Consider the following 25,187-nt stretch of genomic DNA (forward strand, 5'->3'; position numbering starts at 1 on the left):
CGTAAACGAATTTACAGTCATACTTCATTCGTTGATAACCAACCTGAAAACCTCTGTAACAGCATATACAAGTGTAGTAGAGTTGCGCAGTGGGAGCGTGTTGGGCCCATATCCCAGAGGTCGATGGATCGAAATTATCCTCTGCTAATTCAGTTTTTTTTCGTACTAAAGTAAAAGCATTTTACAGGAAAGGTACCTGGCTGTTTTATTAGGGTAGTTTACAGGTACCTGTGTGATTGTTTTTTTTTTAAATTAATACATTAAAAGCACCATTAGCATGCAAGTGTAGCAGAGTGGCGCAGTGGGAGCGTGCTGGGCCCATAACCCAGAGGTCGATGGATCGAAACCATCGTCTGCTAGTTTCTTTTTCGTACTAGAGCACTTTTTGTAAAACCTTTTTACAGGTATCCTACTGTTTTATTAGGATAGTTTACAAGGTGACTGTAATGTACATCATCTGCTGTTTTGTCAGTTCGTATTATCTATGGTTTGTATTGTATATTCATACAGAACCTGACTGCTTTATTGGAGTTGTTTACTGGGTGAGAGTAAACTACCCTAGCTACTTGATGAGTGAATTACAAAGCCACTAATGATGAACTGGCTAGCACCAGTCCTAATCTGAAATAGAAGCAAGTAATATCCCTTTAATATTTTTAGCACCTGATGTAGTGACAACGCATTTCAAACAGTAATCAAAATATATAAGCAATTAGGTAAAAAACAAAATTTTACACAATACAAAACTATTTCTGTGTTCTCTATTCTCTGTCATTAGTTGATCTTCTTCAGTCACTGATTGACTTTATCCCAGCAACCACTTCTTCCCCCATTGCCTCTAACAGTGACACAAAGTGAAGCAAATCTTGTTCAGTAGCAAACTTTTCCAAAATCTCCTTCCCCAACTTGGTACCCTCTGGCAGTTTCACATCACTCCTCACAACCCCAGTAGCCTCATCCATCACTACTGACATTGATTAGCTGTAGAACGAGCAATAATATATTATGCCAGCTGCAGTATGAGTTACAGTAACTGGGTTATTTTTCAGGTTTACAATGCATCATTATAAGAATTTACACTTCTGGGGCCACTTGGTGTACAATTGTAAAAACTCCACAGTGAACTTTTTGAAGCACAAGTAAAAATGTAAGTTACTCTAATAGAGCAACCAGTGATTTTACAGGAACATTAAAATGCTCTAATAGAGCAATCGTTACACATTTTTAAGATAACTGGTGTCTAAGTGAAGCATCTAAGCCATCTATGGGAACCTAAAACTAAATTATAAACTGACTAAAAGAAAATAAATAAAAAACTGACTAAACTAAAAGAATGTATTGTTAGTTCACCACAGGTATGTAATTCTTCTAACAGGACATGGATTTCAGCATCAAGTTAGTGTTGGGCAATTACAAAATTTTCACAAGATAATCAGTAGTAATGAAAATATCACAACGATAGGTGTCATGATAGTATCTAAATGAGAGATCAGTAGTTAGCTGCTTGTACAATTGAGAATTGTGTGGGAACAAACTTGCTAATTGTATACATCGTTTACACCTAATCATTGCTCCTTTATTGTGAAACGACAAGAATATGGTTCATGAATAGAACTACTAGTAGTCATTTATAAGTGTTACATCCATCACGATAGTGTAGAGGCTAAATAATTATAATGATACAACTTGTTCCCATAGATGGCTTGAAAATTAATATCATGATACTCGATATTTTTCAACTATTGCCCAGCTCTACATCAAGTAACATGAAAGTTTGGAAAAGTAGGCAAATCTTATGTGCCCACATGCCCTGTTTTCACAGGCCCAGTCACATATAGCTGTGAAGTCACATGTCACCATATGGAGCTCTCGTGTCACAATGTATTCATACTATTGAGCACACCATGTGTAGGTGAAATGATCTGAACCCCATTTTAGGAGAGGAGCTTTACCGTCATCATGAACTTGGTACAAATCTTGTCTACCCGTCACGATCTGCACATGATTTAACTATAGTTTAAAGGGACAACGTACCATTTTCATCTGAAAAAGTGAGCCTGGTGGTATTACTATGACATAGTAATACCACCAGGCTCACTTTTTCAGATGCAGGAAATTATCTTCACAATCAATTACACACATAGTCTATGTGTGTAATTGATTGTGAAGATAATTTCCTGCAGCAAGCTTAGCTATGGCTTTAATTTGTATTTTAAATTAAACCATTCAAAGTTATGGTATAGATTTTATAGAGTTTAGGTAGCTAAAAGTCACAAATATATAGAAAGATAAAACAACACTGGATGAGATTTTCTTCCTACCCATTGACAAAAAGAAAAAGGCGGTCTGGCCACACGAGACTGTATACATATATCATAGTATTAACATTTTTGCTCATGTTCTTGTAGCATACAGCAGGCCTATTAATCAGTGTAACCCTGTGTGTTCTAAACTGCATGAGTAACTAGTTATCTTCTCTACCAACTACTCAATCTTTGTAGCTAGGTGAAAGCTAAGCATTTATGTCCAACACTTTCAGTACAATGTAAATTTAGAGACTGTTAAGTTAGAGAAATCATGCAATACGTGCTTATGAAACTGTCTGTTGTATGGTTTTCACCCTGGAAAGCTGACATCTCTGCTGCAGGTTGCTTTAGACTGCAGTTAACTTGGCATGTTAAATCTAAAACCTTACTTTTGAAACTGCAAACAGTTTGCAATTAAAGTTTGCACAACACTATGCACTCATACGATAATCATTTTCTCTGGACAAGATAACAGTGGTTTTAGTAACCATGGATACAACCTTAATAAAACAACATTGTGATTGAAGTGTACATGCTTGAACTGTGAGAGAACAATACAATACAACTTTGAACAGCATAATAAATAAACTATATGCTATATATATAGTTCCAAAATGTCTATAGTTTACTAACTTGGAAGAAGATACAATCATCTTTGAGATACTGACATGTGGGAGTGACCTTGTAGAAGTCTTCAATAAACTGTGGTCTTCCTCAACCTCTCTACCTTTGTAACCATTGGTGACTCTACCAGCATGAACATCTGTGGTACTATCATCATAGATCATAGTCCCTGGATGATGCTTACAGTCACTGATCTGGTTCAACAGTTTCACTTCAAACTTTCCCCTCAGTGGCCATGATAGCTCATCATCATAATGACCCTTCATGAGGTACAGGAACACTGACAGGTGAGTACCTTTACCATCACCATTACCAGCAGGATTAACACGCAGGCATATCTTGTATCCTTTATCATGAGAATAAAATGCACTGTCACTGCATAATAATTATGGGCTTCCCTTTATGAATATCAGCAATACACACAATTGCTGGGCACACCTGATCATCTGATTTCACCACTGCTTTCCCTGCCATTAAATTGAGAGACCACTGTGCTGTTAAAATGACTGACGCTGAATGCGTGTCTCTGTAATAACACTTTGCTTGTGTAACAATTGGATGTAGTGCCATCATTACTGCAGTCAGTTGAGATGAAGTTAGTGATAAATGTTTCTCCATTTTCTCTTTCTTGTGAAACTCCAAGTTCTTACGCATCATCCTCTCCTCACACCCCACATTGTGATAGTCACACTGGACCATCTCAAGAGGACACACCTTCCTGTGTACTTCCATTTTTTCACGAGGGAGACTTCCAACTCTACACTTGTTCAGATAGGACATGGGAAGCTTGGGACACTGTTCCTTGTGTTCTCCCTCAATAAACTGATGTTCTCCTGTAATGTGGCAGTACTGACAGTCAATCTTATAACATGGACGCTCAGTCTCAACATGACTGGTCAGATATTGTCGTTGTAACATCTTCCCACATTTATGTGAGCACTCAACTTCCTGAAGAGGACACTCTTTCTTGTGCTCTGCCATGTCTTCATGAGGAATGCATCGAATCACTGCTTTGGCATAAGGGTGTGTATGTGCACGTCCTTTGTGAAATGAATAAGGACAACTAAGTGTACAACTGCTAGGATAAGGTAAAGGAAACTTGGGGCACTGCTTCTTAATTATGTTCTCCCTCAACAAACTGATGTTCTCCTGTAATGTGACAGTATTGACAGTCAATCTTATAACATGGACACTCATTCTCAACATGACTGGTAAGATATTGTCGTTGTAACATCTTCCCACACTCATTGGAACACTTCACATCCTCAAACTGACAACCATCACTGTTTCCAAGGTGATTGTTGATGTGATTCAGTTCACCCTGCCACTCACAACCTCTCTCCTGGTTAGTACACATCACATGAAGACTCCTAACTTTTCTATCAAGTTGCTTGTTGATATAAGCCACAAACTCTTTCTCATGGCAAATCAGGCAGACGAAATCCAGACAAGACTTACAGAAAACATGTCCACAATACGTAGTAAGGTAAGGATCTCGACTGGGAAGGTGATAAATATTACAAACAAGATGATCTGGCAGAGCACCAGCAAATTTGTAGTCATATCCGCTCGAGCAACTGCTATTGTCACTGGACATGGCCATAATGCAATGTCATGGTTTTTGTGCTGAATGCTCACGAATCAGGTGGTGAAAGGCTCTGTTTGAGTTGACGGCGATGACTAACTGTTCTTCCTTGCCAGAGCAGTATACAATATACAGACAAATATCAAATACAAAACTTAACACATGGATACAAAGCAATTACATGGGCACAACTACGTATAAAACAAAACACATGAAAACAAATGTGACAACTTTACTGAAGGAAAATTAAAGATGATTGAAAAAAACAACTATTACATGACCCCTAAAATCATTAGGATGGCTGGAAAACTAGTAATTTTGAGTTCCCACGCACACCCATGCCCTACCCTAGCTATGCCTCTCTTTCTTATTGACTTAATTTCTTAATCAGCTGGTTAGCTACTTTTATTAATGTACTCTCCAGATCAGTTAAATGCCCACGCACAGAACACATGTCTCAGACTTGGCAGTTGTTTAATGCGGTGGGTCCGTAACTCTGAAAAATCCTGTATGAGATTCAAAAATCTGCAAGATTTCAAGTAATTTATAGCAAGATTTCAAGATTCCAGAATAGTAGCATCACGTGATACATAGTATTAATATGGAAATACGAGGAATCCTTTCTCAATTTCTCTGAAAACTTGTGGGGTTGCTGGATGTAGCATACGTGATGCTGCGAATATGGAAATATATGGAACTTTACAACCAATTGCCAGCCACTGAGATGATAATTCATAAATTAATAAATCGATTAACCATCACCAACAGTTTTGCTCAAAATGTGCCAGCCTATTTCTATGCAAGACTAAAAGTAGCTAGCGAATACGCAAACAACCTAACACTGTGACAAATTTATTACATATAACTTATAGCTACTGGTTCAACATGCATGCAACAAGGCTTAAACAAGTTATTTGACATGATTAATAATGACTGTGAGGGGAAAATCCATTGGAAGTACCCATGAACTCTCCTAAGTTGCATGTGAGATGCATTTGAACTTGAAAATGGAGCCAAAAGTTGCTGTGATAAGTGAGAAACGCCATGCCTTTCTGAGTGGATGGTGTCCAGTAGGTTGGTGCCAATTATCGTTGCTAAATTGCAAAGCACATTGTACAAATATATAACACCACAGTAGTGGTTCATAATATGGTTTGCTAGGATTTTGATAAGTATTCAAGCTCTAGATCTCTGCCAAACTGGCCAAACCCAGACATCTATACCGCTCCACCAGTAGCATGCCACTTGGCCAACCATTTAAAGTGTATTCCACAAAACTGAACTAGTATGAGAAAAATAGAGCAGGTGTGTGGACCATTTTGTATTCACACTGGGCCAATGGAGTGTATACCTATCTATATAGCCTTATAAAAATAGAGAAGTTTATTACACTGTTGAATACACTGTGCTTATTGCCTTTAGCCTTATAAAACAGCTAATACAGTGTCCCAAAACCACTAAATCCTCTTCACCTGCATACAGAGTTATGACAATCTTTTGAAAGCTATATAACCAACCAAATTATGAAGTTAATGGTGTTCTAGCTATAACATCCCACAAAGATCTTGGGATTATGTTTGACAACCACCTAAAGTACTGAGGTAACTGCCAAGGCAGGGGCATACCGAGGGGGGTTTCAGGAAACCCCTTTGGATTTTACACACTACTTGAAGCATCAAGAAATTGAAACTTCAGGTTTCCAAAATCTGGAACTATCATGGAACAGGACACACTGTAAACTTTTGTCTTTGTTAAATCATAGTTTCTCACACAATAGCAACACTTATACCGTATTGTCTCGAATTACAGCCCGGGAGTTTATTTCTTTCAAGCAACTTTTTACCCCCGGCTACTAAACGAGACTGACGACTATACGAGACCGGCATTTAGAGTAACTGGTCACACAACAGACACCATATCGTTATATCAGCCGGACTAGGCTACTAGCTGCAATTGAATGTACTACTTTGAAGTACTTGCATTACTTGTTCTTGCATAAAAATTAGGAGCATAGCACAGCCACTGTGGATTAGAGAGCTGCACTTTTTGAAGTCTTCCGGACCATCAATTAACAGAGGAGTGATGCATATGCTGGACAACAAAAGAATTGCTTCCACACGTTATCCTTTTAGCTAATTATACATGTCAGCTGCAGTCCATGCACATCATTCTATGTAGTCAACCCCTGTGGGTGGCAACGAGTAGTCAGCCCCTCCCTTCCTCTTTAATGCAGTCATAAAGGTGCCAAGTAGCTAACCCTCAATACACGGACTATAGCCAGCTACAAAATGCACAAATTCCAGTACATAACTTTGGTAAATGGTATGTTATGGCATTTGAAGTCATCAATGACACATTTTAATAAGAAAGATTTCATAATGCATACGTATTAGTAGCTGCTACAAAAATCAAATCACAAGTGCATTAGCTAGCTAATCACATGCAGGGTTGACTGCAATTCTATAAAGACTCCTGTTCCTAAATGTCACAGCTATTGTTTTCTTTGCTTCAATTGGCTAAATCAATCTTCTTAGGTCTGTCAGCTCACTCCAATCTGTACAACCATTGCCTTAGCTTTTTAATAAGCAAATTTTACTGTGAGTTAAGGCCCTAATACGTTACACTTGTCGACACTATAGTACTGCATCATGCGTGATTATTAGCTAGACAATTAGGCATCACCTCCCACCCACACTGCAAATGTAGCTATAGTGCATGGGTAGTGGTGTCCGGAATTAGATGTAGTCCGTTATTATGTGGTTTTATATACCTGGTCAGCATTCACGAGTTAACTTCATACCTTGGTGTTGTACTCTCCTGGACTCTCCTTGATGTTTCTTTCAGCATATTTCACAGATTCAAGCTTACAAGGAACTCTATAAAATGTTCTTCACTTCATCATTTATAACAATGCTTGGAATTGTTAAAAATAATGACTGCACTGAGACGTATATTTGAGACCCAGTGTTCATTCAAGACCCAGCATTTATTTTTGTATGCTGTATATCCCCGGCGACTAACTGGGACCAGGTGTTTATACGAGACCAACCGTAATTCGAGACAATACGGTAGCTTATGATTTTGGTGAAAAGATTGAGATAGTCAGGTGATATAAACTACTCTAATATAACAGTCACTCAGCTGTAGTGGAAACAAAATTCCTGTGTACACCCTACAAGATCTTTAAGAAATCTTTTGATTACTTGGAGCCTGACATGCTGGTGAAGCTATTCACTACATTAGTACTACCTACACTTGAATATGGCAACTCTGTTTAGGGAGCAGCATTTATTCTCGATCACTAAAAGGTTGAGAAAGTGTAACATAGAGCCACTCACTGTTTACCAGAACTTGCTGATAACTCCTATGATGAAAGATTATGTGCATTGCAGTTACCATTGCTATACATCATCAACGACTTAGAGGGGATCTAATTCTATTGTACAAAATGTAAACAGTTATTTTAGCTCAGACTTTGATACCTGCTTTACCTACACAAACACCACTACAAGGGTACATAAAATTTAAATCTCTTCAAGAATGAAGTGTAGGGTTGATTATTTCCTCAACAGAATTCTTAATGACTGGAATGATTTACCTGGCTACCATGTTGTGAATCCAGATTCAGTGAATAGTTTTAAATCTATTGGACTCTCACTTAAGATTTAATTTTGTATAGCTATATTTTGTGCTGATCTAGTAGCTATACAGGCATTGTCTTTACAGGAAAAATGAATAAAACATAATTGTAGCTAGCTACTGTGTGACTGCATGTATATTGAATAGCAATACCAGCTGGGATAACAAGGTGTACTATAATACCACCCCTAGGGTCTGGCAGCATTCTTTGTAACATGGAATTGATCACCATAAGGTAAAAGCTGAGGGGTCCAACACCACCCAAAAATCACATGTAAGATTCTGAATCTCACCAATTTTTTGTGAAGATTCCGGATTCTAATCCAAGATTCCGGATTCCACAATATACATAGCTGACTATACATATACTAACATGTATACAATTAGCTGGCTTCCAGACTAATTGGATCACGTGCTGAGATACGTGCACATCGCTCACGAGACTAAACTAATTGCAGCACAACACACCAGATAATGCACAGTATAATTTACAAGAAAAATATACGGAAATAATCGGACTTAACATTCATTGAAATTCCAAAGATTCCATTTCGGGATTCCAAGTGATATGTGTTGAATTCCAGTTAGTGTCGGACCCCCGGTAAAAGCAGACGTATATACAGAAAAATGTTGGTTATTCACGGAAACTAATTGATACACACGTGATCATCCTAAATAATAAGAAGCTTGCGGAGTTTAGGGGCATCTCCAAACTGATTTTGGTACACTATTATGACGCTAACTTTAGACCCCCTCCCCCCTCCTTAACATCACACTATGAAAACAATGCACTTGCAATAGAAGCACAAAACGCTTTATTCTTTACCTGAAACCATAGTCTACAAACAGTATAGCTGTTTAATCACATCACTTTCTCTATTCCTAGCTGTTTACACTATAACTGCTTTAATAAAAATTAGGCAGTTGCTACAGAGCTGGTACCAGTTCCCAACAGAAAAGTCTACAGAGCCGGCAAACTCTAGAAATTGTTATCGATATTTTCAACAGGAACTCTCGTGATGCTTAATACTTTATGTACGGTGTCTCCTGATTCTTTGTCACATGATGGAAGAATCTCGCCCTGTTCATAGCACTAGTGGTAGTGACTCTATTGATAATTTTTGCCCGCTTCCAGAGTTGGATTCTTCTGAAGCCATTTCGTTTTATGTTGGGCAACAGTTCTCAAAATTCGAGGATATAAAGCAGCATTTAAAACTTCATGAAGAACAACAGTTTGTAAAGTTTTGGTGTAGAGACTCTAGGACCATTGAAGCAGCCCAAAAGAGAGTGAATAAGCCTATTAGAGACCATCTGAAGTGCTATGAAATCACTTACAGTTGCATACATAGTGGGAAGAAATTTACTTCGTCAGTGTAATTTATTTTTTTGATTTGTTTTGTTTAGTCTTATGGTAGTCAGCAAGACTATTATCTGTGTCTTATTTTTACCGGCAAACTGCTATTACAATAGTACATTTCAGAGAGATTGCAATGCTTAACTGAAGCTGCATACATCTGATGATGGAATGGTGCTCATTATTAGAAACTTCTGTGATGAACATAACCATACTTTCAGTAAAGTAAAGATTATTGCATTGTCTGTGAAATAGGAACTATTCAAGCAGCTGCCACAACAACGGAAGCTCACCACAGCTGAATGGGAAGCAGCTGAGATTGTTGGAACTGAATGCCAATAAAAAGTTGTCCAAGATAGATTAGTAATGAACACAGTATAGCTTGGGAACATATTTGTCTATATTTTATAGTCCATAGCTATTTACTTCATTGTGCTGTGCTATGACCATGAAATTTTCAGCCTTCATGATATCTTCCAAGTTGTGTGATATGTACCTTGCAAAGAAATTGCCATTGCTTGGGAAATACGTCAGGTTCCCATCTTATCAATAATAACTTCTCGATGAAATGAACGAAAAGTATGAAATAGGCAAATTGTTAGCTCCGCAGAAGGAAATTCATCTGATAATACATCATGTTCCAACATGTCCTTGTCAGTCATCAAGACTCGTGTAGCTAGCCAATGTGGATTATGCTTTTTAAAGATCCCTATCATACTCTTAATAGACTGCTCAGTCTCTTCTAAGAGTAAAAAGACTGCGGCCACTTCACTTTGTCCATTACCATCTTCAACCAACATGATGTACACTGGGAAGTGCAGTTCAAGTAACATCAATGCAAACTAATTCAGGGTATGAATTGAATATGCTTTTCATCTCACTATCCTGGAAGAATAGCCCCATAAACATATTCGATTCATTAACCAAAACATCCACTGATGCACCTAATTCAGAAATTTACAAATTTATGACAAATAAACTATGCACAATAGAGCGAGCTACCAGAGCAACATATTGATACAGCTAATAACCATCATGATACAATACTGTACTTAGAAAATATCAATATGATTATTAAAGTTTTCTAATAGAACAATCAATGATTGTGCTATTACTGTAACAGTGATATCTCCCTTGAAGATAATACCGTAGAGTCGGGTTGTTAAGCGCATGTATCTATTAAGTACATATTATTTGTTAAGCGCATACACATTTCTTGTAATTAACCATGGATGATAAGTGCACGTGGCCAAATATGATGATAAGGCTACACACAGTAAGAAAAGCTGAAAGTACAGAAAACTTAATGTCTTTTCAAGCGCTTATGTCTCCCTTGAGATCTCCCTTCGCTATGTATACAGCAGATCGGCCATCTGGATAGTGATATCTAATCTTGTTTATCACGAAGGATTTCATCCAGAAATGGAGTCAAATATCCTTGCACACTGGTATGGTGACCATCACAAACTATTAATTAGGCATATGCGCCTAACAAATAGTATGATTATTACAAAAAGTTTTCTCTAAAAATTATAAACGCATGCGCTTAACAACCTAACTTTACGGTACAACAAATAGAATAAAGCCCTCTCTGTTACTTGTGCTACATATATAGTGCAGCGTTACGAGAAGCCATACAAATATGTGTGTATAGCTAACCCCTGCTGTTATGGTTAGAATGTTTTTACCCAGGTCTTCACTTAAAGTATAAAGAACTGCACCACTAGGACAAATTAAACAATCTGCTGTACCAGCCATCTTGACAACTCATCAAATGTGAGCAATCGTTGTGGGAGGATGTATTGCCATGTTTTTGGTGGTTAATTTGTCTGGTCATTAGTGGCCACACCACTATAGGTATTCAGGTAGAGATGTGCTTTGTTTATCAACATCCACTGTGTATACAAATATACAAATTTGTATACAAATATACATATGTATACACATTGCATGTTGGCTCTTTAAAGTACAAAATAAATTAATAGATATCAATACAATTATCAACAAATTAAAATGGTTGGTTATGCTAGCTAGTACCAGTCATAACCAGCCACAATCACTTCATTATAGTATTGTGATACAGTATCATATCAAACAGTTTATTGATGGTGATACATGATACACAAAATGCACTGCATCGCAGAACCCTACAAGTTACTTATTTTCACAACTAATGACATCAAGATGCATATCCACTTATTTGGCAAAACGATTCTTCATTGCATGTATGTAGTGTGAAGTACAAAGTAGCTCAACATATCACTATATCACCATATCACCACCACATCACCTTACCATATGTGTCTTTTAATCGCTTCACAGATTCATCCATGTCATTACGGCTTTTTCCACATTGCAACTGTGCCCTGATGTTGCTAAGGTCCTTAAGTAAAACTACCTTGCCTGCACAACAATCCCATCAAACATAATCAGCATGCATAATCAAACATATTGTACTTTGCATCTTTGCATGGTACCGAAGTTTGCTGTGTTTTCCATATAGTAACAATTAGATGCATGACTGTTCTGACAGCACAATTAATCAGGTGTGTGACATTGAAAATCACTAAAATTTATAACCAAAATAATCCTGCAAATTGGTTTTACAATTAGAAATGAATACTTACTGATAGTCTGACCACTGAAAATTACAGCATTTTGAGTACTTGAGAAAATTGCTGAGCAAGATAACCAGGAAGTACTGTATATCACTTAAAGCACCGCCTATGCTTGTGTGTATGAAAAATATACCCTGTAGCACTTAGGGGGGTGTTTGAGGGTAATACAGCCACTCAGCTTTTCCTTGTACTATATTAGCCTCTTGACATGTCCCTCATGTTGTATTTACCATACACATGCGTGGCAATGCTTTAAGTACAACATATTTGGCAGTTGCACTATTAATGTGAAAAAATTAACCTATACCCTCATTCTTGTTCAACATATTTTTCATGATATTGTCCTAACATAATTTATTACATTTTTGTATGGAAGAAGCAGTGAAAGTAAACAGAATAAAGCATTTCTACCTCACTTAATTGCCAGATACATGTAAGTAATAAAGTGCACGACTAATGCTATGAGGTGGGTGGATTAATAACAATACTGAGCTGACCTGTGTTCATTACTAATTTATCTTGGACCATCTTTTTGTTGGCATTCAGTTCCAACAAGTTCTCAGCTGTTTCCCGTTCAGCTGTGGTAAGCTTCCATTGTTGTGGCAGCTGCTTGAATAGTTCCTATTTCACAGACAATGCAATAATCTGTATATACATAATCCAAAGTACAGCTTACCCTACTGAAAGTATGGTACAGAAGTTTCTAACAATAAGCACTGTTCCATCATCAGATGCACGTAGCTTCAGTTCAGCATTGCAATCTCTCCGAAATGTACTATATATGCAGTTTGTAAAAGTAGATAGGCCACATAAACTTAATTATTAGTTTCTCATCTCACCTGCATTGCCATTTTTCTTCCTTCATCAAAGATTTTTTGCACCAGTGGTAGTTAAGGGAGCCTTATATAGTTGGTACCTTCCTAGAGCAGTCTGCATTTTGAGTCATTTTAGCTAGCTAATTCAGTTATCTAGTTAGTAAAAAATAAAAATTAATAAAAATCTGCCCTCCTACACTAGTCTCACGTGGCCAAACCCTTTTCGCTCAGCCAGTTATCGATTGGAAATTATGAGCACCGCGCTACAGAGGTCTGGAATAGTTCACATATTTAAAAAAAACTACAATCCCTAGTGGTTGGTGAGTGTAAAATATAGCTACTTTGGCTATCTCTTAATCACCAAAGTAGTGTAATTACTAAAGAATGAGGTGAAGAGGGCCTCTGGGGATGATGACTATGGACCAGTGTGGGTTTTGCCTTCTACCTACCACTGAATCTTCAACAAGTATGGTTGAATATAGACCAGGCTGAGTTCATTTGGATTCACAGAGAAAGTAGACAAAAGATTTTGAGCAGTTTGCCGATCAGAACAGACTGAAGATTCAAGAGAAGATCCATTGCATTTGTACCTTAGGTGTTACCCAGTCAATCACTCATCACTAATAATGTGTTGAAAATTTTTAAGCTCACGAACTATTCCGGACCCTTGTAGAGGGGCGCTTATAGTTTAGATAAGTGGCTGTGTGGAAAGGGTCTGGCCATACGAGACTACTCCTGCACTGCTATTTTGAGCACAGGAGGATGAGAAACCAATAATTAAGTTATGTGGCCATACAAATAAAAATTGGACTCACGAAGTACATCGTTTTCCTTCTCCCCTTGCCTTAACTTTCTTCCCGCCGGTCATGTATGCAGCTGTGATTTTATAGCACTTCACTGAGTTGGTCTCTAATAGGCTTATTCACTCTCTATTGGGCTGCTTCAATGGTCCTGGAGTCTCTACACCAAAACTTTACAAACTGTTGTTCTTCATAAAGTTTTAAATGCTGCTTTATATCCTCGAATTATGAGAACTGTTGCCCAACCGGCATAAAACGAAACGGCTTCAAAAGAATCCAACTCTGGAAGCAGGCAAAAACTATCGATAGAGTCACTACCACTAGTGCTATGAACGGGGCGAGATTCTTCCATCACTTATAGCATAGATAGTATGCTTATAGTGACAAAGTATCAGGAGACATCCGTACGTGAAGTATTAAGTATCACGAGAATCCCTCGATAACAATTTCTAGAGTCACGTGATGGTGCCGGCTCTGCAGACTAAACGTACGGATGTCTCTGGACTCTGGACATAGTCCAGACTGTTTTCAAACGGAACTGAAATCCCCGGTTACGTCATTATGACGTTAAGCGTGTTTGGAGATCCCCCTTACTTTATGGCAGAGTTTATGGCGAGCTACTTTACATGCTTTACGGCTACCGTTTAGGACTAACGGACTGTTCTGAGCGGGAGCTGACTGAACACAATTCGAGATTACCAGAGCTGAGAAGCCGGGGTCGTGGCTTCGTTTCAGGTTAGATAGTTATCATGACAACCAGCGTATTCAAATGTGTCTTGTTCTTTGATAGTCGGCGTATTTGAGTTTGAGTCGAGGTTTGAGTTGTCACTTCAAGCCTGAGCACTTTGCAGCAATTAGATCACCGGTATCCCGACCGGTATGGCCACTTTCAGTGGCGGGTATGACTACAAATTCGTTAATACTCCACCAGATCGTCTTGTTTGTAATATTTGTTATCTTCCCAGTCGAGATCCTTATCTCACTACGTGTTGTGGACATGTTTTCTGTAAGTCTTGTCTGGACTATGTCCAGAGTCCAGTTACTGTAAGTAAAGGTGTTTGTCCAGTTTGCCGTGAGAAAGAATTTGTGGCTTATATCAACAAGCAACTTGATAGAGAGATTAGGAATCTTCATGTGACCTGTACTAACACAGAAAGAGGTTGCGAGTGGCAGGGTGAACTGAATGACATATACAATCACCTTGGAAACAGTGATGGTTGTCAGTTTGAGAATGTGAAGTGTTCCAATGAGTGTGGGAAGATGTTACAACGACAATATCTGACCAGTCATGTTGAGACTGAGTGTGCATATCGTAAGGTCGACTGTCAGTACTGCCACATTACAGGAGAACATCAGTTTATTGAGGGAGAACACAAAGAACAGTGTCCCAAGCTTCCGCTATCCTGTCCCAACAAGTGTGAGATAGGGAGTGTCCTTCGTGAAGACATGGAAGCACACAGGAAGGAGTGTCCTCTTGAGATGATCCAGTGTGAGTATCACAATGTGGGGTGTGAGGAGAGGATGATGCGTAAGAGGAAGAGGGAACATGAAGAGGAGAAGATGGAAGAACACTTGTCATTGACCAAACATTCACTGACTCAAGAAGTGGCTGATACCAAATTACAGCTTGTTGGTGCTTTGGAAAAAATTGATACATTAAATTTAGTATTACATCAGGCACTTGGACTCACCAGTTACTTCAGTGGTGCAGGTGGGATAATATACTTGACTGGAAAGCCATGTATTGTGTTGGGGTGGCTGGAAGGGTTCTTGGTCACATATGCTACTAATTTACACATTAGCATATCTGGGTTGAATAGTTTGAGCTTTGAGATTGTAGGATGTTTGATAACCAAACTTCTCTTTTGTATATATGGATACCAGCCATACTAAATTGATAGGTGATGGTTCTGTACATTTATGTACTTGTACTTACTGCTCAGTGAATGGACATAGCTGGTTTATGGTCTCCAATATAAGTTTTTTATAGTGTCTGTATGCATGCATGCGAGAGTGTGTGTGTGTGTGTGCACGCGCGCAACATAAATTATGACAATGTCACAAAAATGTAATTGAAATTAGGACCTGTCAGAGTTTGACCTTGACCTTTAGTCGGTTCAGGTTGATGGGCTCGTTAAATACCCCTTTTCACAAAAGTAGAATTTTCAGTTATTAAAATGTCATAAGTTTGGTAAAGTGTCCACTTCAGTCTCATCCATTTGAAATTTTGCTGAATCAAAGGGACAGGCTATAGCTGTATTCCTTTTTATAGATTGAATATCATACAGTATGGTAGTACTGTATAGTGATCATGGAGGCTTGGGTTTTTCTGGCCATGACAAAAATATAACCCAGAAACCAGCTTCACAATACCATCCTGGTGCCTTGGCAGTATTGGTTAGGTATAGCCAACTTCCGAAGTGCCTTCAGTATGATTCCAATAGGTAGCTACAAAATTAAAGAAAAATTATTCAATGGAATTTTCTATTGCCTGCCTGCACCTGATGCATTCAGACAAATGTAACTATAACGGCCAAGGCTACAGGCTTGATTTTTTTACTGTTCAACACTGCTTCGTCCGCAGCACGTAAAATGCACGTATCATTGTAAACATTATTTTCCGTTGTGACAGGATTGATTGCAGAGGTGTCATCATTTGTAATTTATGTGTAATGGGCTGAAAATAGGTTAAAGTGAAGCATAATAGCCATGAGTCAGTAATTGATAGTTGCAGTGGCGTAGTCAGACTTTTTGCCATGCCAGGGCATTGGGCAGGCAAGCCATTCAACCATGCAACATACATACACGTGCCCATCTTCATATGGATATCAACACAGAATTTTAAAAAAAATGTATGCATCACTATGTATATCTACACTACTGTATGCAAGATGACTAATGTACTGCAGCCTTACTCTAAGTGAATGCTAGCTAGCTATTGGCCTCCTGATACCTTACACCTCTCTGTATGTGTTGTAATACCAGATAGGAAGAAACCTGAATTAAAGAACAAGGTGCTTTTAGTGTTGTATCACATGATGACTATGCCCTGCCAGTGCCACTAGTTTCAGCCTAGAAACAAAAAAGAAAACAACTGCTAACTGAACAAGTACTCCATACCCTTTGAACTATCACTAAGTAGTATCTACATGGCTAGGCAGGTGCTAATGCCTTGGTTTAGTGCTGTACACCTACAAAAATTTTGTCACTGGTTAATTGCCTACAAATAATTGGTATGCCTACAAATAATTGGTAATAACTGGTTAAAGGGGCTATTAGTCCAGTGCCTAAGCCAAACATTCATTCCCTTTTTGATAAAAGCACCAATTTTTTTTACAGAGTATATGGAGCGTGTGCTAAGTGTTTTAAGAAGGGAGGCACATAAAAAGTCCTCAGGAACACCCCTTTTTGCACCCTGACAAGAAAACTATTTGTTACTATTAAAAATCAATCATGTTTCTATCAAGTTAACTGCTGGGCCTAGTATCATAGTAGTACAAAGCTTACAGCTGGAACATAATAGCCTATTAGTAATCTATGAAAAAATATATATAGTTTTCTCACCTAGGCAGTAAACAAAATCACTAAAATTCCATTTGCAGGGATTCTGTTAAAGTTTTGGACCTTCAATGCTGATGATTGTGTAGTACTATGTACAAGGATCATCTTGATATGTATCATTTCTTTATTAAAGGGGTATAACAAAAGTTATTTAATGCTAAAGTTTTAATATAGGTCACAGGTGGATATCTCAGCAGAAAACCATGAACTATAGCAGTTCAATTATCAAGCACAGAGCTTGAACAAAAGGTCCCTTGTCCTTATACTGGGCACCATATGAAAGGTAATTAAATTTCTAGTTTAATGAAGGCGGTTACAAGTTGTTTCAACATCTTGTTATCAAGTTACAGCACTTTCAATTCAGTGTAATATAGCATAAGCAAGAAAAGCACAAGGATGTGTCATAAGGTACTTCTTAGTGCTCAAAATCTCACTTCATTGGAACCCAGCTCCTTTATGCTTATTTTGAGCATTATCACAGCACTAAGAAATACCTTAATTCTCATCTGTGTGCTTTTCTTACATATGCTATATTACACTGAATTGAAAGCGCTGTAGCTTGATAACAAGATGTTGAAACAACTTGCAACCGCCTTCATTAAACTAGAACTTTAATTACCTTTCATGTGGTGCCCAGTATAAGGACAAGGGACCTTTTGTTCAAGCTCTGTGCTTGATAATTGAACTGCTATAGTTCATGGTTTTCTGCTGAGATATCCACCTGTGACCTATTAAAACTTTAGCATTAAATAACTTTTGTTATACCCCTTTAATAAAGAAATGATACATATCAAGATGATCCTTGTACATAGTACTACACAATCATCAGCATTGAAGGTCCAAAACTTTAACAGAATCCCTGCAAATGGAAATTTTAGTGATTTTGTTTACTGCCTAGGTGAGAAAACTATTTGTTTTTTTTTATAGATTACTAATAGGCTATTATGTTCCAGCTGTATGCTTTGTACTACTATGATACTAGGCCCAGCAGTTAACTTGATAGAAACATGATTGATTTTTAATAGTAACAAATAGTTTTCTTGTCAGGGTGCAAAAAGGGGTGTTCCTGAGGACTTTTTACGTGCCTCCCCTTCTTAAAACACTTAGTGCACGCTCCATATACACTGTAAAAAAATTGGTGCTTTTATCAAAAAGTGAAGTCAATTTTAAGGGCTTATGTACTGCACTATATGTGCTGTTTACCTGCTGCATATGTTTTGGTATACAGAAGCCACTCAATGCTTATCAGGACAGGTGGTTATGTTACAGTTGGTAAAATACAAACATAAGCAGAATAAAGCTGACATTATGTAATAGTATTGGTCAAACAATGATTTCATGTTACACAAAATATTACATGACTTCACAGAGTGTATAGCCCCTTTATTGGTTTGTATGTATATTGGCAGACATAATGTGTACTCAACAAGCTTAGGGTGGTACCAAAGTGCCCATCAACATCCTGTCTTGCAATGCCAGCTAATACAATTACATGCATATTTACACATGCTTTGAGGTTATGTTATGATGTTAACACTTGTCAGCAGGGGTAAGTTATGGTTTACCAAGTAGGTGGGCAATAACCAGTTTAAATGTTTCTTCACTAGGGATGGTATATTTAGCGGAATGGCGGAAACAGCAGAATCGTCGTTTACAGATTATTGACAGTCTTAGAGACATCCACTACCAGTTAGTTCTTCACTGTTGCATATAGAACAGGTATATAGAACTTACCACAATTGAAGCGCATGGTCTTTGTAGCGTCGATTTTCTGTCTTCTATCATTTGTGGCAATACATTCTTAGACTTTAGTCTTATCTCGAGCCTCATCAGTTAATTTAATGATTTATTGATCATCACCTTCCAATTAACACACCATATTTTAAAGTGAATGCTACTAGAAGTGCCTTATAGCTAGTTACCAAACATGTGATGAGAGCATTCTAGAATGTTCTTTAACTGGTGTTGAATGGTCAGGCTTAGTTTTAGGTGGCCAGTTTTAGGTGGCCATATTCTATTTTCTTGAGGTGGCTATTACAGATTTTCAATTATAAGTATCCCCTTGAAGGCACTTCTAGTAACATGTGCTCCAATATAATATATGGGGTGTGATGGTTGAGATATGACTACACTCTAATAATTGATTGCTACAGATGATGTTAAGCTGCAAGAAGACAGAAAATCAGCGATACATAGACCATATGCTTTAATCGTGGTGAGTTCTATCAAGAGTTTATAATATACAATATTAAGGAAGAATGTGAAACTGCCAATATAGTCTGTACAAACACACTGAGTAAAAGTAAACTCAGAAAGTTTTGATCCAATTGACACATTTACTGGTGTAAGACAAGTGTTGATATGTGTTGAGATGGTGAAACCTTTGTACAAACCAAGGTGTTGATATTCTATCTTACTCAGTGTATTTGCTAGAATGTACTCCTGTTGGACACTCTCTCTTACTACTTTATATTATGAACTCTTGGTTCTGTGTAGCTGCTTTTATATATGTAACAGTGAGCAGCTAAGTGGTGATGGCTGTCCATAATCTGTAAGCTATGATTCTGCTAATTCCATCATTCCACTAAATATACCATCCCGTTATTGGCTGACCTAGTTAATAACCGGTAAATTGCACACTGGTGTACAGCACTACCTTGATTACCTCTCCTCTATTCTCTGATCCCACACTTATAGCACAAGTTGATCCAAATGATAACTGTCCATCCCATTATACTGGAAGAGTCAATACCAGTTCTTATCCTTCACTCCTTGTCACAATGCTGCACAGTTTTTTGTAATCACGTGATCTCGCTTTTATTTATTGCCTCCTATTATCTGTACACAATCAAGTTACTCGTAGGGAAAATCCCATGGATAACCCCACCTCTGTCCATCAACTATATAGTTGGAAAGAAAAAAATTGGTGAAAATAACACGGTTAGTATTGTGTAAGTTATGGCTATAAGCAAACTTTAATCCAGCCCACGTCTTTAATTGCCTTGGGTGGCTGATGGCGGGGCAAAGTAGTCTGATGGCAGGGTAATGCCCTGGCTTGGCTACGTCATTGGATAGTTGAGGTGCACAAATCATCCATATTTTTCGTGCTGGCTGGATTGTTCACAGAAGGTTTCTCTTGCAGTAACACTATGTAATGGGATGAGCATAACTGAAAGTAAAGTGTAATGACTACCTTACTTTTGATCCAATAAATGATAGCTGAGGCATGCTTTCAGACAAAAACATTAACTCTGGCGCCATCCTTTCTTTGATACTGTATGTGCTGGTTCAACATTCTTAATAATAATGTTACAAAAAGTAAACAAGTATAAGGAAAAATTAGGAAGTTTAAGTTCGATTAGGTATCATGGAAAAGAAGTAAACTAAAAGGAGGTCGAATACACCTGCAGATATACCAGTAACATTTAATTCCTACTTCAATCATGAATCTAATCAAACTAAAAATTCTTATTTTTCCTTATACTTGTTACTTTTTATAGCCCCAAGAATACTATGTTCATTTTATGCGTAGCTACAGGCATGCTATATAATGTCATCTTATATAGCTCCATCATTAAGACCGATGACATCACTACAGCAGCCGATCACAGGAAAGGTGTCAACGACAACACCAGGGATGCAACCAATCATGAGCAAGCTACTAACAGAAATCGCTAACACTAGTTCAGTTGGCTCAACCAGTCCCAGCTCTACTGGTGGTGCCGCTGCTAGTACTAGTGTGGGTGGTGTTGAAGTAGAGACTGAGATGAACACTTCTCTAGCTGTTATGTCTGGAACTGGTTTGGAAATGAGCTCAGGAACAAGTTCTGAAATGCCTTCTGGCATCAACACTGGACTGAACACTGGAGCCAATGCTGGAAGAATGTCTACCAGTGGAATGGGCCTTGGAATAAACACTGGAATAAATTCTGTGGTTGGTCCTGGTGGAGTGGGCTCTGGAATGAACACTGGGGCAGGAGGATTTCAGTCAAGAGTTCCTGGTATGAACCCTGGAATGGGAATGCCTTCATCAATGTCTGGAATTGGTATGGGTCCATCATCGTCGATTGCCATGCCAACAGGCATGCAGCAACTACCAGATATATACCCCACTTCATCTGGGGTGGGTGGGGCACCATTATCTGCTGTGGTTGGTCAGAATGCACAACAAACTCAGGTAAGGCCACGTCACATGAAATATTTATTACCATACGTATATGTACAAGCTTTTGAGGCATGCAATTTTTGTAGATTGGCAATTTTCAGTTTAATTTTTAAGAATTACTTGTTTTCACTCAGGTTACCTATTTTTATAGCTTAGAACTAATCTTGAAAGTCATTAATTTGTGAGTCACAGACAGCCAAGCAGCTGTGAAATCCATGAAACTTAGGTCCCTTGAAAATTGTACGTGTATAATTTAGTTTCTCATCCAATCATTTCATTTCCATTTCATTGATTTTTGGTGCCTTTAGTGGCTGAATGCAAATATTGAGCAACATTTAAGTTAGTAGCTAACCAGAGCAAACTAAAGAAAATTGCAGTATTTAATTCAGCTATGTGGAAAATGACCCACACTTTGTTATGAGAAACTAGTTATGTGGCTAATAGTGTAACATCATAGTTACCATGGTTACCATGTAGATCATCTGGATTGGCAGTATTGAGATGTCTGAAATGGTGAGTGATGAGGCACATGTGATAGGGTTAAGGAATGTAAGCTTGATATTTTGACCTTACTGTAACCATAGGCAAAAAGTTAAGTTTTGTTCATCATGTAGAACAGATTCCAAGTGGTACACACTGTTATTGTAGGAATAGTTACTAGTCAGTTTCTATTTCAGAAGGTTCAGTCTTACATATCAATGATAGACCTCTTGATCCTCTTGACTAGGCCTGCATCAAATATGTCAGCACAATAAAAAGCATTCTGGGCTGGAGTGCTGTGCCAGCATAATGCTAGCATATTAAGTAGGGGTGGGCAGTATTGATCAATATCATACCACGGTATTTTAATTATAAATGTTGTGGTGTTACTACGTAAATACCTACTAAATGTGTATAAGATTCCATTGCATTAAACTGTTGGCTATATTAGGCAGGTCACTTACACATTTAGGGATTATCAAATTGGTTGATGACCTTATTACACAGTGACCTTATTACACAGTTTTGACCTGATGGTCACAGGTTTCATACGGGAGGTATACAATATGTTCATAGGATTCTTTGTGCTATGTGGCTGATACATTAATAGTGTTATTGTACACACCCACAGAGAGATGGACTGAGGGAGATGAGAACAGTACGTTGTTCCATCGTATCAAAGGTCTCCAGCAAGTCAATACTGTGAGTGGTAATAACACATCTGTAGGCTGGCTAGCCATTCACCCTTTTGTTGCAGGAAGCCAGAGCTATGGCCACCGAAGATAATCATACAACCCTACCCCCGAACCATTTATGTGAGTATGTGTGTGTGTGTGTGTGTGGGAGGGGGCATGGGTGTATGTTACTAGTGGATGAGATAGAAATCAATATATGAAATATTTGAAATCTCCGGGAACTAGTGTAAGTGCATTAAAGTTGTGTACCATAAACTATGATATTGGTAACAATATATTGTACTGTTTGCCTGTATTGTTTACATTCAATAGTTGCTGATTATAATTATGTGGCTCTGCGGCTTACATTAAGTTTTAATTTTACATATATACAAATTTTGTAGTGGTTAACTTCTGTTGTATGGCTTACATTTATGTCAAAAAGGAACTTACTTTAATTTTGTAGCTTACATTTTGTCATAGGTGATGGAGGGAGGGGTTACTGGTCATTGCTTGTAAAAGAAAAAAGATCAGTAGAATAGTCAACTATTCTAGTAGTTATGTTTACTTATCTCATGAAGAAGGTAATTTTGCCAGTAAAAAGAGAGTGAAAGTAGTCTAAAATACCATCTCAGGGATTCTACCTCTCCCCAAGCCCAAGAATAGCATGCATACTTTTGTATGCTTCAAACTTTACTGTGTAACTTTCATTACCTACCCATCTCTTTGGCCTTTTCCATCGTTTCTACGTTTAGCATATGTCATGCAACTTGATCTTACATTCAGGTGTGTCTGGGTGTATTTTTTTATAGCAATCAGTCCTTGGTCAAATGAAGAGACATTCTATACCCATTACCACGACGATGGTGACATTCAATTTCTTAGAGCCTGTGGCATCATTTAATACACTAAAAATGCTGGCATCAGCAGAACAACAACAGGTAAGCATCACATAATCACATGGTGATGATAATCACATGAACTCCAGTTAGGTATGGTGCAGTTGCTAGGCACCCAGCCAATGTGTCCAGTGAAGTCAATAATACTAACATGGTATAATCAACAATTTGTGGGATATGTTCCCTCTGAACAAGTAGGTGTGCATAATAATAATACACTTGTTCTCATGTGTCCAACCTGTGTTTACTGAGTAAGGTACAAAGCCAGTGTATATGAAACCTTTCAAGATTGATCAGGCAAGCAATTGTTGGTGGCTAGGTAAATATTGAAATCATTCTAAGCCACAAAATGTTAGTCTTCAACAGTAAACACTTTGCTGATTAGCTTTCAGATGATGCTCTTTATCTTTATTGTCTCATATTATGGCCTGGCCATTTATTCCTTTCAAGCATCTTTTCACACTGATCGCTAAATACCAGTGATCTGTATTTATAAATAGGTACAACATTCTCATTATTACAATCAACTTCACACCTCAGTGATGTACTATCCTGAAGTTTATTCACAGATTCAACCTTACAAGGAATTGTGTAACATTCTTTACTTCATCCTTCAAAGAATTGTTAGAAATTATTACTGCCTGGTGTTTTCCAAAGCCTGGAATTTATTTCTGTTGTAATGATGTATACCCCTGGTTAGATATATCTAATGAATTTGACTTAGTCATGGATTCTGTGTCATCATCTACTACTAGTATGTTATCATTGTGTTGTTGTTGTTTACAGGACAAGTTCCTAATGATGTTCAGACAGACTCTACAGGAGGTGCAACAAGGGCGTTCTGGAGGGGTACCACATTCCTCTGGGCTGCCCCCCTCACTACAACCACCCAGTAACTTACTCCCCGAAATCCAGCAGTTTTTTGAACGGTCCATATCTGAAGACCAGATGATTGTTCTTGAGAATGTTAGGCGAATGAGACAATTCCAACAACAAACTCAGATGGCAGCTGCAGTTGGAGGGGGTGGAGCTATGGGCCAACCAATGGGATTGCAGCAAGCTAGCCAGCCAATGAGAATAATGGGTCAAGGCAACATGATGCAGCCAATGGGTGGGCTGGCACAAGGAAGGCAGATGCAAAGCCAAATGATGCAGATGCATAGCCAGCCAATGGGAATTCAGCAAGCTGGACAGATGCAGACAGCACAATCAATGGGCTTGCAGCAAGGCCAATATCAAAATCAGCCAATGGGAATGCCTCTATCAAATCCTTCAACGGACCCGAACTTAATAGACCCTGATACTCTCCTTCTGCATAGCACATGATGTATTTTATGTAATTGTAAAAGTAGCATGTCCCGAGCATTCGACTTTAGAGGACACATCTTGTACTTTAGAGTTAGATTAGGATCAGGGTTCAGGGTTTCTTCTTTACTGGTGTTATTTATATAGTAAGTATCAAGTGAAAAGGAAACAGTACATGCATTTCAGAGAAAACAGAAATTTTCCTGTTTGTTCATCATGAACCACGATAGTGGGTTCATAATAGGGATTGCCCTTTTTTTTTTGCAAAAATCCTAATAGAACGCACACCTAAAAACCACCTTGAGAAGTATCCTCCAACTCAAAACAACCCTCTGGTGGTTCTTTGCGATGAGTATAGGTCC

At 38.1% G+C, this 25,187-nt stretch overlaps 2 protein-coding genes across 6 annotated transcripts; one reads left to right on the top strand and one right to left on the bottom strand.

Moving 5' to 3' along the window:
- Positions 1-688: 688 nt before the first annotated feature.
- LOC136254205 (TNF receptor-associated factor 4-like) lies at positions 689-14,186 on the bottom strand. Of its 5 annotated transcripts, none has more exons than XR_010700364.1 (5): positions 13,757-14,186; positions 12,966-13,094; positions 12,803-12,901; positions 12,624-12,747; positions 689-981 (listed from the first exon to the last, which is right to left on the bottom strand). XR_010700364.1 is itself a non-coding variant. In XM_066046874.1 (2 exons), exon 1 carries the CDS (start codon positions 4,176-4,178, stop codon positions 3,303-3,305), a length of 876 nt encoding a protein of 291 aa, XP_065902946.1. In that variant the 5' UTR covers positions 4,179-5,297; the 3' UTR covers positions 689-981; positions 2,940-3,302. The 5 variants fall into 5 exon arrangements, 1 of the variants encoding a protein (XP_065902946.1); XR_010700362.1 differs by having other exon boundaries at positions 11,804-12,747; XR_010700363.1 differs by lacking the exon at positions 12,966-13,094 and having other exon boundaries at positions 11,804-12,747.
- Positions 14,187-14,308: 122 nt separating this feature from the next.
- LOC136252137 (uncharacterized) lies at positions 14,309-24,890 on the top strand. Its single transcript, XM_066044526.1, has 9 exons — positions 14,309-14,476; positions 14,532-15,452; positions 20,869-21,479; positions 21,945-21,980; positions 22,579-22,649; positions 22,705-22,762; positions 23,434-23,562; positions 23,610-23,714; positions 24,307-24,890. The coding sequence occupies exons 2-9, from the start codon at positions 14,621-14,623 to the stop codon at positions 24,844-24,846; spliced, it is 2,382 nt and encodes a 793-aa protein (XP_065900598.1). The 5' UTR covers positions 14,309-14,476; positions 14,532-14,620; the 3' UTR covers positions 24,847-24,890.
- The last annotated feature ends 297 nt before the right edge of the window (positions 24,891-25,187 follow it).

This window comes from Dysidea avara, chromosome 4 (genome assembly GCF_963678975.1).
Source record: "Dysidea avara chromosome 4, odDysAvar1.4, whole genome shotgun sequence".
In the NCBI taxonomy this organism is placed as follows: Eukaryota; Metazoa; Porifera; class Demospongiae; order Dictyoceratida; family Dysideidae; genus Dysidea; species Dysidea avara.

Coding starts and splice junctions, on each gene's coding strand:
- LOC136254205 (XM_066046874.1), bottom strand. CDS start 4,178: ATGAGTGTGGGAAGATGTTACAACGACAATATCTTACCAGTCATGTTG.
- LOC136252137 (XM_066044526.1), top strand. CDS start 14,621: ATGGCCACTTTCAGTGGCGGGTATGACTACAAATTCGTTAATACTCCA. Junction 21,981..22,578: donor GTATTGAGATGTCTGAAATG/GTGAGTGATGAG, acceptor ACACACCCACAG/AGAGATGGACTGAGGGAGAT. Junction 22,763..23,433: donor CCTACCCCCGAACCATTTAT/GTGAGTATGTGT, acceptor ATTTTTTTATAG/CAATCAGTCCTTGGTCAAAT.